At 59.8% G+C, this 14,673-nt stretch overlaps 1 protein-coding gene across 2 annotated transcripts in view; it reads right to left on the minus strand.

The window, feature by feature from the left end:
• Window positions 1-115: 115 nt before the first annotated feature.
• Window positions 116-14,673, minus strand: part of AP3D1 (adaptor related protein complex 3 subunit delta 1) — a 44,988-nt gene continuing 30,430 nt past the window's right edge. Inside the window, exons 12-32 of one of the 2 annotated variants that reach the window (XM_065875336.1) lie at window positions 13,797-13,942; window positions 13,573-13,721; window positions 13,266-13,496; window positions 12,598-12,829; window positions 11,683-11,828; window positions 11,101-11,242; window positions 10,448-10,519; window positions 9,737-9,812; window positions 9,205-9,404; window positions 8,787-8,860; window positions 8,458-8,635; window positions 8,074-8,130; window positions 7,458-7,556; window positions 7,132-7,278; window positions 6,864-6,911; window positions 6,368-6,557; window positions 6,074-6,162; window positions 5,907-5,992; window positions 5,267-5,388; window positions 5,079-5,158; window positions 116-1,263 (exon numbers count right to left, since the gene is read on the minus strand). In XM_065875336.1, coding sequence (XP_065731408.1) covers window positions 1,168-1,263; window positions 5,079-5,158; window positions 5,267-5,388; window positions 5,907-5,992; window positions 6,074-6,162; window positions 6,368-6,557; window positions 6,864-6,911; window positions 7,132-7,278; window positions 7,458-7,556; window positions 8,074-8,130; window positions 8,458-8,635; window positions 8,787-8,860; window positions 9,205-9,404; window positions 9,737-9,812; window positions 10,448-10,519; window positions 11,101-11,242; window positions 11,683-11,828; window positions 12,598-12,829; window positions 13,266-13,496; window positions 13,573-13,721; window positions 13,797-13,942 — 2,660 coding nt within the window. In that variant the 3' untranslated portion in view covers window positions 116-1,167. The remainder of the gene's footprint in view (window positions 1,264-5,078; window positions 5,159-5,266; window positions 5,389-5,906; window positions 5,993-6,073; window positions 6,163-6,367; window positions 6,558-6,863; window positions 6,912-7,131; window positions 7,279-7,457; window positions 7,557-8,073; window positions 8,131-8,457; window positions 8,636-8,786; window positions 8,861-9,204; window positions 9,405-9,736; window positions 9,813-10,447; window positions 10,520-11,100; window positions 11,243-11,682; window positions 11,829-12,597; window positions 12,830-13,265; window positions 13,497-13,572; window positions 13,722-13,796; window positions 13,943-14,673) is intronic. The other variant, XM_065875338.1, reaches the window with a different exon arrangement.

Here is a 14,673-nt window from a genome sequence, read left to right on the forward strand (position 1 = left end):
GCCCCCCTCGGACCACGAGCATTTCAGGGGCTGTGTGCTGACCCGCACAATGGGTCAGAATCCCCTGGCTGGGGGGCATACACTGTCATGGGCCAGAGACCCGACAGGTGAACGTCTGTTTTGCAAGTTTATTGGATCATCTTGACACAGAATCATTACAGCAGCGTGATATGTCTCTCCTTTATACGGGAATGTCGATAGCAAATAAATTCTTATATAACACATCATACATTTCGAGATTCTAGAATCACTGCACAGGATTCTGTAATAGGTTACTCTACATGCTAAAGTGACAGTTTTCATCAAAAGGAAAAGTTAAAACGTCATCGAGGACTGTCATTTCTGAGGAAAGTTCCGTCTCACGGGGGTGGGCTGGGGTCCCCCCTCCCTGCCCCTGAGGTGCATTTCAGGGGCCCAGCCGCCCCTGGATACACGTGCTTTGCCATCAGGGCTGCGGAGCCCAGGACTAGGCCCTTCCGCACGTGCAGGCACAGACCTGCAGAGAGTCCAGTGATGAGCAGAGGGGCCAGAGTCGCAGCTCTCCACCACTCACCCCAACACCCGACTGGGCACGGAACCCAGTGAGGTCCGGGATCCCCGCTGGGCACCCCCCGCTCGGCGGACACACGAACACGGTGGTGGGATGAACAGGATGTGATGGACGAGAGCCCGCACGACCCTCTCCCACCATGTGTCCTGCGGGGAGGACGTGACCCTTGGCGTCAGGGATGAACAGGAATGTCGCCTGAGTAGCTAGCCTGTTCTTCACCCCCCAGCTGCCAGTGGGCAGGGCATCTGGGGACTCATGGGACTTGGATGGCTTGACAGAAGCGGGACGCGCCACCCCGTCTGGTCCCCACCAGGAACCGGCCTGGATGGCGGTCACCCTCACCCTCGGGCAGCTCCTGTGGCCATGTGCACAGTCCGCTCCGGCTACAGAAGTCCCTGCTGGCCTGGGGAGTGGAAGGGGGCTTCTCGCCAGAGAGAGCAGTGAGGGCAAAGTAAAAAAGATGACAGGATAAATCAACGCAACATAAACCTCAGTGTCTACACAGTGGATGACGGTGGACTGGGTTATCTCCCGGCTGCACCCAGTCCTTGCGACAGAGGAGAAACCCGGCACTTGGCCGCCCTCCCCGCGAGCCCTCCCCATGGCGGGCGGCGCGCTCAGCATTTGGCCAGCGTTTCCTTCATCTCCTCCAGCACGTTGCTCAGCAGCGTGGAATCGCTGCACTTCCCGTCCACCGACACCGACTTCTCACCCTGCAACGGGGAAATAACGGCCAGCGCCTTGAGACACCACCCTGCGACTCCCAAGTACCTCCAACTTTTACAAATGCTCTCCTATGCCCGGGTGCTTTCACAATCAAAAGGAGGGGCTCCAGGCAAGAAGGAGCAGGTGCACCACGCCCTGCTGTCTCCCAGGGGCCCAGGATGGACTCTCTGGCAGAGCGCAGCAGAGGCAGCAATGCCAGCCCTGCAGAGGACACACAGCCCCACCCAGCCCAGCCCCACGGGCACGCAGGAGGCAGCTGTGCAGAGAGGAAGGCTGTGAAAACCGGATGGCGTGGGACCAGACGTCCTGCAGCTGGAACCTGTGTGTCAACGCTCTCCACAGGGTGTAAGGAAGGCCCAGGGTCTCCTCCTATTCGAAGTGTCCAGGATATAGTCCAAAATCACTTGGCACCGCAAGACAAGGGAAATCTCAGCTCACGTGGAAAAGACAATCACCAAACGCCCACCGAGAAGAGGTGGATGTTGGAATCACCTAACAGGCTTTGAAGTAACTACTACGAGAACCTCCCATCACCAACCACGTACACTCCCTAAGCACACAAGAAAACACAACATCTCAGCAAAGGAATGGAAGAGTCAAGATCAACCCAATGGAACTTCTAGACCTGAATACAAACAGCCAAGATGAAAAGCTCACTGGATGGGCTCAATAGCAGAATGGACATGACAGAAGAGTCAATGAGCCAGACAAGAGATTAATGGAAATAATCCAAGCTGAACAGAGAGCGGAAAGGAGTCGGAGGTGGAGTGGGGTGGGCAGAGTAACAAAAGGTCTGAGATTCACATCACAGGGGTCCCAGAAGGAGGGGACAAAGAATGCAGTGCTGAAGAGGTATTTAAATCATAGCTGAAAACTTCCAAGTTGTGCAAAAGACATAAACGCACAGATTCAGCAAGTTCGGCAGACTCCACACAGTTAACATAAACCCAAGGAAGTCAATGCCCAGACACATCACAAACTGCTGAAAACTGAAGACAAAGAAAAACCTAAAATAGCCAGAGGAAAACGATGCATTCCCTAGTAAAAGTAAAATGTTCCTTGTCAGAAACCAGACACCAAAAGGAAATGGCCTAGGGCCTTCCCTGGTGGTCCAGTGGCTAAGACTCTGTGCTCCCGGTGCAGGGGGCCCGGGTTCGATCCCTGGTCAGGGAACTAGATCCCGCATGCCGCAACCAAAGATCCCTCATGCTGCAACTAAAAAGATCCTGCATGCTGCAACTAAGACCTGGCGCAGTCAAATAAGTAAATATTTCCTTTTTTTTCTTTTAAAAAAGGGGGAAATGGCCTATTTTTGAGGTACTGAGTGAAAAGACCAACAAAGCCAGAATTTCATACCCAGCAAAAACAGCCTTGAGGAATACTGAAATAAAGAATAATCAGATGAAGGAAAACTAAGAGAATACACATCCAATAGACCTGATCTAAAAAGTTGTTCTTCAGACAGAGGGAAATGAGCCAGAAGGGTGGAACGTGAGGAATGAAAGCGACAGAAATGACAGACACGTGGGCGAGCACAAGAGGCTATCGCACCCCCTCCCACCCCCACCTACACCCCGAGTTCTCTGAAATCTGTAAAGCTGTAATGTGGCGTAAGGCATCTTCAACGTCTGCAAAGGCAAAACCTAAGACAACTGCCCATGAAAAGGGAGGGTGAAGGGACCGAGAGGGTGTGAGCTTTTTACATTCCGCCTGAGTTCCAAGTAGACTGTGCACACCAAGCGTGTAATGTAATCCCTCGAGCCCCCCAAGCAGATACACGGAGACCGTCAACAACACAGCCAACATATAAACACGGGATACTGTAATGCTCACATACGCCACAGAAAGTGGGAATAGGAAGAAGAGGAACGAAAAACACAGGGAAAAAACAAAATGTGGGACAAACCCAAATGAATCAGTAATACTTTAAGCACAAATGGTCTAAACACGACAAGTGAAAGATAGAGATTGACAGGATGAATAAGGACACGTGACCCAAACTCTACAGCATGCACAAGGAATTCTTATCCAAACAGGATAAAGGCAGGTTCATAGCAAAAGACATACCACGTAAGCACCCATCAAATGAGAGCAGGAGTGCCTGTACTGATACCAGACAAGGTAGCCTTCAGAGAAAAGAACACAGCCCAGGACAGAGAGGAGCACACCCACTGATGAGAGGGTCCCTTGCCAAGATTCCACAATTCTAATGGTCCACACAGCCAACAACAGGGCTCCCACACATGGAGTAAAGCCTGAAGAACTGGGGGAGCAGACCAACTGACCACCACTGGCCTCATACTCCTTGCTCACTCATCAAGGCCCAGAAGAAAATCTGCAATCTGCAAGGATCCAGAAGAAAAGGAAAACGCCATCAACCAGCAGGATCTAGGTGACAGGTATAACATGCTTCCAGGCACCTATGGAATATCCACCCAGAATGACCACATCCTGGGCCAGAGCACAAGCCTCAGCACATTTCAAAGGCCTGAAAAGTCAAACTAGAAATCAGTAACCAAAAAGCAACAGGAAACTTTCTAAATGCTTGGAAATTAACATACTTCTAAGTAATCCAAGGGTCAGAGAGGAAGGAGTGATAGAAAGTATTTTCAACTGTATAGAAATTAAAATGAATCATAAAAATGTGTGCAGTTCATCCAAAACAGTGATTAGAGGAAAATTTATAACACTAAAAACTTTATTAGAAGAGACAGGTCTCGGACTTCCCTGGGGGTGCAGTTCCCAATGCAGGGGGCCCGGGTTCGATCCCCGGTTGGGGAACTAGATCCCGCATGCCGCAACTAAAGATTTACATGCCGCAACTAAAGATTTACATGCCACAACTAAGAGTCCACATGCCACAACAAAGAAGTCCACGTGTGGCAACTAAAGACCTGGCTCGAGTCAAAAATAAGTAAGTAAATAAACGAACAAACAAATATTAAAAAAAAAAAGAAGAGACAGGTCTTGGTCTAAGTTTTCACCTTAAGAAACCACAAATGAGCAAAATAAACCCAAGGCAGGCAGAAGTAAGGAGGTATGCAGCAGAACTCAATACAATTTATTGTTTAAAGAAACATTAACTTTTTTTTTTTTTGGCCGAACCACGCCAGGGATCAAACCTGGGCCCCCAGCAGTGGAAGCACGGAGTCCTAACCACTGCACTGCCAGGGAAGTCCCTAACTTTTTAAAAAGAATGGTTATCAAATTGATCTTTCAAAAGATCAACAAAATGGATAAGTAAGACTTCTGGACAGGACAGAGAGGGAAGAGGGCCAGGATAACCAAGAAACCAAGAAAAATGAGAGAAGACACCAATTACCAACATCAGGAATGAAAAATAATCACCACTGAGCCCTCAGACACTAAAAGGACATGAAGAGAACTGGACGACTTGACACACCATCAGCTCCGAAACTTGGATCAAACAGACCTATTCTTTGAAAACTACGAACTACCAAAAATCACCCAATAAGAAACAGAGAAAGCAAGAAGTCTTACAACTATCAAAGAAAGAAACTGAACTCGTAGATAAAAACTTTTCAAAAAAGAACCCCCCCCCAAAAAAAGAAACCCCCAGACCCAAACGATTTCCTTGACGAATTCTACATAATGTGCAAGAAGGAATACTGACTACACGCAATCTCTTCCGGGAAATGCGAGAGGAGGGAATGCACTAGTGCCCTGATGCCAAGGCCAGATGGAGAAAAGGAAAGGCCGACACTCCTCACAAACACAGGCTCAAGGAGGCACAGCGGCGAGGGGTGGACAGGCCTGGCTGGGGCCCTCCCATGGGGCTCACCTTCTTCACTAGGAGGCAGACGTGGTGGCCCTGGATGGAACGGCTGTACATGGAGGCGCAGGAGTCCACCCGCTCCACAACTGCAACAGAGGGCCTGGGGGTGAGGCCGGGGGCCAGCCCCTGGAGGCAGGGAACAGTCACAGGTACGGGAAGAGGGCCGAGCCATCTGTTGGCACGTCCACTCTTACCGGAAAAATGGTGGTGAAAACAGATCTTTGCCAGAAGGTTCTGGAAGGACATACTAATGCCATCAACCTTGACTGAGCTCATGCTCAGGTCCCCGGACTCCAACAACTTGGCAAACGCGTCACTGTGGGAAGGACACAGAATGGGAGGGGGGACAACAGGGGGCTCCCCTGCAGCAGGGCAGGCAGAGACCCCAGCCCAGGGGGTGGGGCGCGTCCTTTATGGGTAGGAAGTCAAGAGCTGAACTGTGTCCCTAGGACACGACTGCACTTGGAGACAGGGCCCTAATCTAACGTGACCAGGGTCCCTGTGGGAACAGAAAATGATACAGATGTGCAGGGATGGATGAGCATGTGAGGACACGGGGAGACGGCCACGGAGAGGGGCCTCAGGAGGGCTAGCCCTGCCTGCACTGTGGGCTCGGACGTCCAGCGTTAGGGCCGCCAAGCCTGTGCTGAGTCAGGCACCCGAGCTGGCTGGCCCGGCAGATGTGCTGGGCGTTCTGCACCAACCACAAGCCGGTCACCCAACACTCCGTGCACATCCTCGTCTTGGGTCAGAGGACGCTGCCAACGTGACCGCATGGAGAGCTTCCCATGGCACAGAAGTGGGGAGCCAGGGGTGGGTGGGAGGGTGGCGCACCTGTAGCATGGCGTGGTGACCAAGTACGAGGTGCAGGTGAAGTGCAGCTTGAAGTCCAGCTTCTCATGGGTGGAACCTTCGTCATTCTGCAGGAGCAGGGGCGCAGGGTGGGCGGGGGCGGGGCACGCAGCTGACCCTCAGGGTGCACCCCCTCCCCCACCAGGTACCTTGGCGATGAAAGACAGGGTCCCTTTGAGCTTCTGCGCCGTGACAATGCTCTGAATGGTGAACACAAACTGGGCTTCATTGGAGATGCCTGGAGAGGGTGAGAAACGGACCTGAGAAGCAGCACGGGGCACGGCCTGGGGTGGCAGATGGGGGTGCAGCCACCTGGGCAGGTGGCAGGGACGCAGGCCTGGCCTGGGTTTGTCCTCAGTGCTGCCTGCCTTGGTCGGGGAAGCCAGGCTCAGCCCTGAGGGGCACCAGATGACAGGATCCGGGGGCTCCTGGGCACCACTCACCAGGGGGCAGCTGGAAAGGCACGGGGACACCGTCGTGGACCGAGGAGCCCTCTGGCCGGGCCAGTCGGGCGTTGAGTGAGTCCAGCACGTTGAGCTCCATGTTCTTGAGGAAGCTGCTGCTCTGGTTCTCCAGGACCATGGACACCGTGACCTGGCTGTCCTTCTGCAGGCTGCCCTGCACGTCGTACGTCTGCAGAGCAAGGCCCGGGGTCGGCGGGGCAGGGGAGCCCACCAGGGACCCCCGTGGGCCTAGATGAGGGCCTGGGAGAGTGTGGGCACCACCCGCTCTCCCAGCACATGAACGTGCAAAGAAGGGAACGTCCTGAGCTCTCGCACAAGCAGCCGAGTTCCAGCTCTGTCCGCGACTGTCAGCTGTTCCCGACCCACAGTGAGCAGGCCTCGCCGGCCGCCTGGCTCCACTGCACGCCCTGCACGTCCAGAAACAAGAGCCCTGAGCCCGCCCAGCCCCACCACCCGTAACCCCCACGTGGCTCACCATCTTGATGTAAGAATTTTCAGCCAGGAGAGAGTAGCTAGACATTGGCTGGAACAAAAGAGAAACGTTTCAGCTTTAGGCGGTGAGGACCTGGGGCTGACGTAGGGAGCTGCCAGGTGCCGCCGGCAGGAAACACTAGGGACCCCCGAGGGTCCCGGACAACATGAGTCTACACCCCGGGGCTCCTGACACTGGCAGGGCCGGGAGGACCGCAGGGAGGGTGCAACGCCCACAGCCCACTCCCAACGTGCTCGGGAAGCACCCTCACCGGGAGGGGCTCCTCACAGAGCGCGCCGTTCTGCACGGGCTCGGCGTCCCCTTCCCTCGGAGGCGCCCTCTTCTTGGGTCTCTTCTTGTCTTTGGAGCGCTCCCCCTTGTCCTTCTTGTGTTTCTTCTTCTTCTGCTCGGAAGGCTTCTGAGACAGAACAGGGCTCAGGTCAAGCCCATGCTCCTGTGCGAGTCACAGCCCACGGAGCCGTGTGGAAGCAGAATCCCGTAAGCACAGCGACAGGAGGCCGCAGCGGCCCGCTCGGTGGGACCTGGTGGCGGGCTAGCACCTCCCCCAGCCCGGCTCCTGCACAGCGCGCCCCACACCTTCTCAAGGTCCTGCTCCGCGTCCTCGCCGGCATCCTGCTCCTCTCCCCTGGGCTCCTCCTTAGGGGCAGTGACCGCGGCGTTCACACCGGGCTCCTCCTGCAGGGAGCCGGGTAGCAGCTGGCGCCCAGGATGGGGTGGCCTGCGCCCTCAGCCCTGACCTGCCCTGGTCCGGGACACCCCGCGGTGACGAACCTCCCTCCACACGCCAGGCATATCGTCAGCACACAGACAGATGTGTGGCCCCCAGTAAGCGCCGGTGGCCAGCAGAGGGGAAAGGAGGCCCGGCCTGTGGCCGGCTGGCACTGACTGGGGTCACGGCCGGAGACCCCAGAGCCACCAGGCCCCAGCCACTAACACAAAGCGGTCGCTCAGGAGCGCTGCCTGGCTCTGGCCCGGGCCCTGCGCCGAGGGCCAGCCACGCAGCCATTGCCTGGGCGAGACCTTGGGCACAGAACCGAGCCGGCCCAGACCGGGCTTCTGCCTGAGGGTCCCCCACCTCCTCCACCGCCGGGGCAGGGCACCGAGGTGGCACCCTGACGTCTCCAAGGCCGAAAAGCACAGATGTCCACCGAGGGGAACTCGGGGCCAGCACGGGTCACTAGCAGGCTCTTACCGGGGCTGGGGTGGCAGCAGGCGGCGTGGTGGACAGCCAGAAGTCTAAGTCCACACCCTGAAACCACAGGAACACGTGCCTTTGGCCAGAGCAGCAGCCCCGAGAGGGCACAGTGGCTCCGCCAGGCACAGGTCACTGCGGCCCCGCAGGACCCGAGTGTGCAGGGAGCTGGGGGCACGTCCAGCGCTACCACCACAGAAACTAGCGCCCGCCAGGACCACGTGGCCAGGCGGAATCACGCTGCTCTGCGGCAAGGCCCACGAGCCGTGCGTGATGGTTGTGTAGGAGCCCCCCTCCACACGTGTGACACACACGTAATGGAAGAGGGACGGCTGGCAACCCGGGCCCGCCCCGCCCAACGTGACACGCTGCCTGGCCTCTTACCTTCTCCGCCTCTTTCTTCTTCTTCTTCTCTCGCTCTTTCTCCTTCTGCTTCTTCTCCTTCCTCTTGGGCTTCTTGCTCTTCTTTTCCACAACAGTGACGTCCTGTCTCTCTGGGGACTTGGAAGTCTCAGCATCTCTGTGTTTCTGGACGGGCAGCTTCTCACTGTCGGCTAGGGGCCTGGGGGTGGTCACAGGAGGCGTGGCCCATGACAAGGCCGCTCCCCCTCTGTGCAATGAACAGAGAACAGAGGGAGGAACCAGGCCATGGGGAGCCCAGGCCGCGTCCAGCCCCACGGGGCAGCTGCCCAGGTCTCAGTCCCAGTACTCACTTGTCTAAGTCGATGTCCAGGGCCCTGTAGGGGTCGTTGGGGTCTTTGTCGTCCTCGTCGCTGGGCAGGGCGTTCTGAGGGGAGAGAGGAGCCCTGCGTCCATCCAGATCAACCCATCCGGCCCCTGACCCCGCCAAGCCTTTACGGGTCCACAGGGCCCCCATCTCCCTTCTCAGAAACGGGCCACCAGGTCCACATCCACGAGGGAGTCTGATCTGGGGCCTGGTGCTCAGTGCGGGCAGCAAACTCAACACAGGTAATGGGGTAGGAGTGCAGGGGCCGCCTGCTCACAGTACACAGGGCACAGCTGGCTGAGGCTGCCCCGTGCCATGGAGGCAGCAGTGATGGGCAGGCCCACGCCAGGGTGGAGCCCACCTCGGGGAAGGGCGCCCGCCCGACACGCAAGCCCGCAGCCGACCTCGGGCATCTCCTCGGTGACGATGTCCACACGCTGGGCGGGGGTGATGTCCTCGTCGCTCTCTGTGTGCAGTGAGGTGTGGCGCCGGGCACCCCGCCTCTCCCGCTCCCTCTTCTTCCTCTTTCTCTTGTCCTTCTCCAGCCTCTGCCGGTGCCGCCGTTCTTCCTCCAGCTTCACGTACTGGTCTGACATGGGCATCCCTGCCGACAGGCGCACATGCGGCACTCAGCCCAGGGCTGTGGACACGTCCCACCCAGCCAGCACCCTGCTGCCACCTGGTTCACCCACAGCCCCGAGACCCATGCCTGGGGGAAGGGGATGCTGGGCAATGCCCTCTGGCTACCGAGACACAGACGGGGGCCCCCGGGCGGCGAGGGGTGTGGGGCTGAACCTGGGGGCCTTGGCGTGCACCCGTGCCTGCTGGGACGAGGATGCAGCACGGGGTGCAGGGCAGGGCTGGAGCGCAGGCCTGAGGCGGTGCCTGCACCTGGCCTGAGGTCCCCGTCACCCGTGCCACCGGGCACACACTTGCCTGGCACCTTCAAGGGCACCGAGAGGTCAATCTGCACCACGGGAATGTGGTCCACACCTGGCGCGTCCTGGTACCGCTGGAGAGGAGACACTGAGGCCCCGTTAATGGGCAGGGCGGTGGGCCCAGCGTGATGCACCGACGCCCCAGAGCAAGGGGTCACAAAGACGGGGGTGGGGTGCCAGTGGGGACGAGTACAGGATGGGGCGCAAGACCTCCATTTTTTGCACCTGAGTCTTTTTTCTTTCCAAGTCGGAAAAACAGTGCAGGCTTGGAACCATGGTGACATAGTGCTTCCCGCCCCCAGGACGGCTGGAATCAGCAAGCCCAACACACAGGTGCCAGCGGGGGACAGTCTGCAGCCCCTCAGAGGGGTGACCCAGAAATCCCAGGATCAGGGAAACCACACGGCACCCGCCCCATGGAGCCACATGTCCCCAGGGGAGCCCAACACGGATGACGGGTCTGCAGTGTGGAGGGTACAGATGAAGGAGGTGGCTCCAGGCAGGACCCCAGGTCCCCTTGCACCCCCTCCCCTCCCACCAAGGCAAAGGAGCCTGACCTCGCCCATGCAGGACTCACTCCCCAGCTGTTGGTGTCAGGAGCCCCTCATGGTCCTGCCCGTGGACCTGCTGACAGCCCCGCACAGGCCGTGGACAGAGAGCGGATGGGCCCCGTGGGAGCGTGTCTCAAGGACGAGCAGGCCGGCCTCACCTTTTGGGGGGACGGGGAACTCTTGATGTAGAATGGGTTGTTGGCCTGCTCCTGCTTCCGGGCCTCGCGGCGCTGAGGGGACAGGATGCAGCGCACACATCAGCGGGTACGCGGAGCCCTCACCCTCGCATGCTCCCAGATGGGGGCCACCTCCACGCGCCAGACCCAGGGGTGGCCGGGACCCCTCGCCACTTTCACTGTTGGCCTTTGACCACCAGGAGACAGAGGCCGGCGGTGGGAAAGAGCAGGTGGGAGACAGGCAGGCGGCAGGAGGGACAACCCAGGAGCTGCACAGGCGGGGGTCGGAGAGACTGCGTGCTCTGGGGTAGGGCCTCAGGTGGGGGGCAGGCCGGGCGAGGAAGGCCGGCGGGGGAGCGGGGGACGCAGCACGCCTTGCTTCTCCATTCTGCACGACACCCTGAGGCCCCGCACCCATGAGCGCAGGCAGCAGGCAGGCGCAGCATGCCGGGCACCCCAGGGCCTCAGCATGCTCGGGCCCCACGGTCTCCCTAGGGAGCTCCTGGCTCAAGAGGCCACTCCTGGTCTCAATGAGAACCCCCACCCAAAGTCGAAGGTGGGCTCAGCGCTGCCCACAGGACAGTGGACCCAAGCCCAGACCTGACCGTGAGCGGCCCCGGCCCGCCCCGCCTCACCCGGGCCAGTTCCTGCTCGTCCGCCTCGGGCGGCCGCTGCTTGGCGTGCCGTGGCTCCTCGTCGTGGAAGATGGCCTTGGGCTTCTCATCCTCAGACTCACTGTCCGAGAGCGGCTCATTGATCCAGGCGTCCAGGTCCAGGCTGCAGGACACAGTGAGATCACACGGTGGCTCCAGCCTGCATGCCTGGCCCTGGGCGCTGCCGTCCCCTTGGAGACAAGGACATGAAGGCTGGGCAGTGGCCCAAGGTCACAGTGGGCAAGGCAGACCAGGGACCCTGGAGCCTGGGCAGCCCGCCTCCCCCGTTCTCACGCTCCCCGCAAGGTTTGTGGGCGACAACTACCAGCCAACCTGCTTCCCAGGGGTGGGGACAGCAGGGCCCCAGGAGAACTAGTGAGTGCTGTGCCTACGGTCTGTGTGAGAAGGGTCTGTCCCGCCCACAGGCGACTGGGGCCTCAGGGGACCTTCCTCCCAGACCCCTCCACCTCGCCCGTCTGGACAGCAGGTCCGGGCTGTGGTTCTGCTCCCACGGGCCCTCATGCCACCCCGCGTCTGTGTCCTCTGACGGACCGCACAGCTCACCCTTCGGGGACCGGAACCTTCTTCTGTGCCTTGGGAGCCACCGGGTTCAGCTCCCCAGCAAAGAGGGCACTTACTTCTTCTGCCACTGGCACATCCCTGGCCTGAAGCTTCTGGACGTGTTTGACCAGCTGCAAGATGCAGGATGCCTGGGGGCGCCGTGGATGAGTCAGGAAGGAGTTATGGAGGCCTGGCCGTGAAGGCCACTCAGCCCCCGCAGGGCACTGCTCAAACCGTGCAGACGCCCAGCCAGACCCCTGCTGAGGACTTGCAGAACACACCGCGAGGAACCGCTGACCGGGCCAGCCAGGAGGCCAGCCCAGCTGCTGTCTCCTTCACGAGGACACAAAAGGGCTCCCAGACGAGAGAAGGGGTTGGGGGTGGATTGAGCACCGCCCCACAAGGCAACCGCCCCAGCGAGCAGCGGCGCCAGCCACCAGGGCACCTTCACACGGCCCCCAAGAGTGCAGCTGACCCTCAGCCAGCAGACAGGCGCACGTCACACACCCGCCCATGACCGCAGAGGCCGCCGGGGCCCGCTGAGCGCCGGTGCGGGGTCTCGGTAGCTGAGAGCCCCACGTCACCACAGAGCCAAGAGGCGGGCTCCTAGGCCACCGATGCCCAGATGCCATGCCAAACTCTCCTCTGACCAGCTCTCCTCCACCCTCCTGGCCAGCGCCCTCCAGGACTGCGGTCACCTCTGAGGCTTCCCTCTCGGGCTGACCACATACCCTCACACTGTCTCCCGTTCGCTTACAGTCTCCCACCCCCCGACCCAGGGCCTCCCCAGCATGGTGGCTCCAGATCTGCCCATCCCCCCAGGCCGAGCGCGGGGGAGCCAGGAAAAGAACACCTGCCCAAGCTGCTCTCCCAGAGCTGACCCGACCCCCTGAGGACGTGCTGACGTGCGGGGCTCACCCGCTCCTGGGCTTCCAGGTCCGCGCTCTGCACAAACTGGGGCAGCCGCTCCACTAGGAGCTGCGTGACCTCCTGGGCCGCCTGCGCGTCCGCGGCCTGCTCTTTCTGCTGCAGGATGGCTGCGTACAGCTTGACCACGTTCTGCACATACACAGCTTGGATGTGGCCCGGCAGGGTGGTGACTTTGGGCCGCAGCATAGCCTCCAGGGTCTGCTGGGGCTCCTGTAGGTGCCTGAGGACAGGGAGGGCTGGTGAGCAGCCGCCCCAGCGGGTCTGTGTGCCAGGGCTGGCGCCAGCCCTGCAAGCCTCCACCCGATGCCAGGTGCTGAGGGAGGGGATGTGAAGGGAGAAACCACAGCAATGGCATGACAGTCACAGCGCAGCCGCACAAAGCAGTCGAGAAAAAGGAGAGGAAAGCTATCAACGGCCTGGATTTGGCAACGGTCGACCTGTGGCTGCAGCAGTGAGGAGGGGAGGAAGGCTGGACCAGCGGCTGGTGGACCTCTCACCGCTCCCCGTGACGGGAGACGTTTGCCGCGAGAGCGGCTGTTGCCCAATGAGGGCGGGAGAGAGGAGGTGGGCGGGTGGGCGGGGCGGCTGCCGGGACTGGGGTCTGGCGGGCACACCCGCTTCCCCTGGGGAGCAGCAGGCCCCTGGCCCCCACTCACTCAGAGAACTCCCCGCAGATCCAGGCGGCCGCGTAGAGCACCTCGCAGATGCCGCTGCGCTGGGTGCTGCTGGCCACCAGGTGGGCGCTGTCAAGCAGCGTGGACATCTGCGACACGGCAAACCGGCGGATGGCCTTCACGCGGATGGCCACATCCAGCATCTGGGCGGCGATGAGGTGGCCGTGGCGGGTGCCCTCCAGTCGGGTCAGCTCCACCAGGATGCTGATGTACCTGCGGGACAGAGCCCGTGAGGGCAGCGCCCCCGCCTGCCCGCCCACCCGCCTGCACGCTGGGCTGCGGGCCGCACCACTCGAAGTTGGTGATGTGCTGGTAGTTGGACTGGCTGCAGATGTCAATGATCTTGGTGAGCAGCTCGTCGCGGTAGGTCGTGCCCTCGGCCTTGTCCACGTGGGTCATCAGCTTCTTGACGATCTCCATCAGGTTCTTCTTGGACACCTGGAGGGGGGGCGGCTGGTGAGGGAGGGGCAGGGTGGGCCGGCGGGGCGGCCAGGTGGCAGGGTGGGCACGTACCATGCCGTACAGGAGGTCGAGGGCCCGCAGCCGGATGGACTCGTCCTTGTCGTCCAGGCACTGTAGGACAAGATCCTTGTGCGCCTGCACGGACTTGGGGTGTGTCCTCAGGATCTTGGACATGGCCAGGAGCCCCAGGTACTTCACTGCAGAGACAGCGCAGCGCTCTCAGACGTGGACGAAGTTCTGAGAGCGAGGCCGGGCCTGCAGCCCCACCCCAAACCACCTGGACCCCGTCGGCCCACGTCTCACAGGCACCAGGCCCACCTCGTTGCCCACCTCAAGCAGCCCAACGCACCGTCATCTAGATTGGGTCGCAGCCCGTCTCTAGGGCAGCGTTACTGGCACACGACAGGCCTGTGGTCTACACCCGCCAGCAGGCTTCTACGCTACAGTGGCAGAGACCACACAGCCTGCAAAGCTGACAAGAATTACTATCTGGCCCTTTCCAGGAAAAGGTTGGCAACTCCTCTCAAAACAAACAGACCTGGATTCAAAATGAGCAGCCAGGGAATTAATTCCCTGGCTGTCCAGTGGTTGGGATTCCGCACTTCCACTGTAAGGGCCCAGGATCAATCCCTGGTCTGGTTGGGGTACTAGGATCCCAGCAGCCACAAGGCGCAGACAAAAAAAACAAAAAAAACGAAAAACAAAAACTGAGCAGCCCACATGACCAGGCCCTCAGAAGCGCTCTCCACCGTGGTCCTGGCAGCAGGGGCGTGTGACTGGCTGGAACCCTCGACAGCACTTGTCGGCTGAAGGAAGTGCACGAGTTGGCACACGAGCAAGACGTACAGCAGCTCCCCCTCGCTCGTCAGGAGCCCCACGCACCACCCCATCTGATTAACCGCCGGGGGTGCCTGCAGCATGCCCGCGG

The sequence above is a fragment of the Phocoena phocoena genome, chromosome 3, assembly GCF_963924675.1.
Source record: "Phocoena phocoena chromosome 3, mPhoPho1.1, whole genome shotgun sequence".
NCBI classification, from domain to species: Eukaryota; Metazoa; Chordata; class Mammalia; order Artiodactyla; family Phocoenidae; genus Phocoena; species Phocoena phocoena.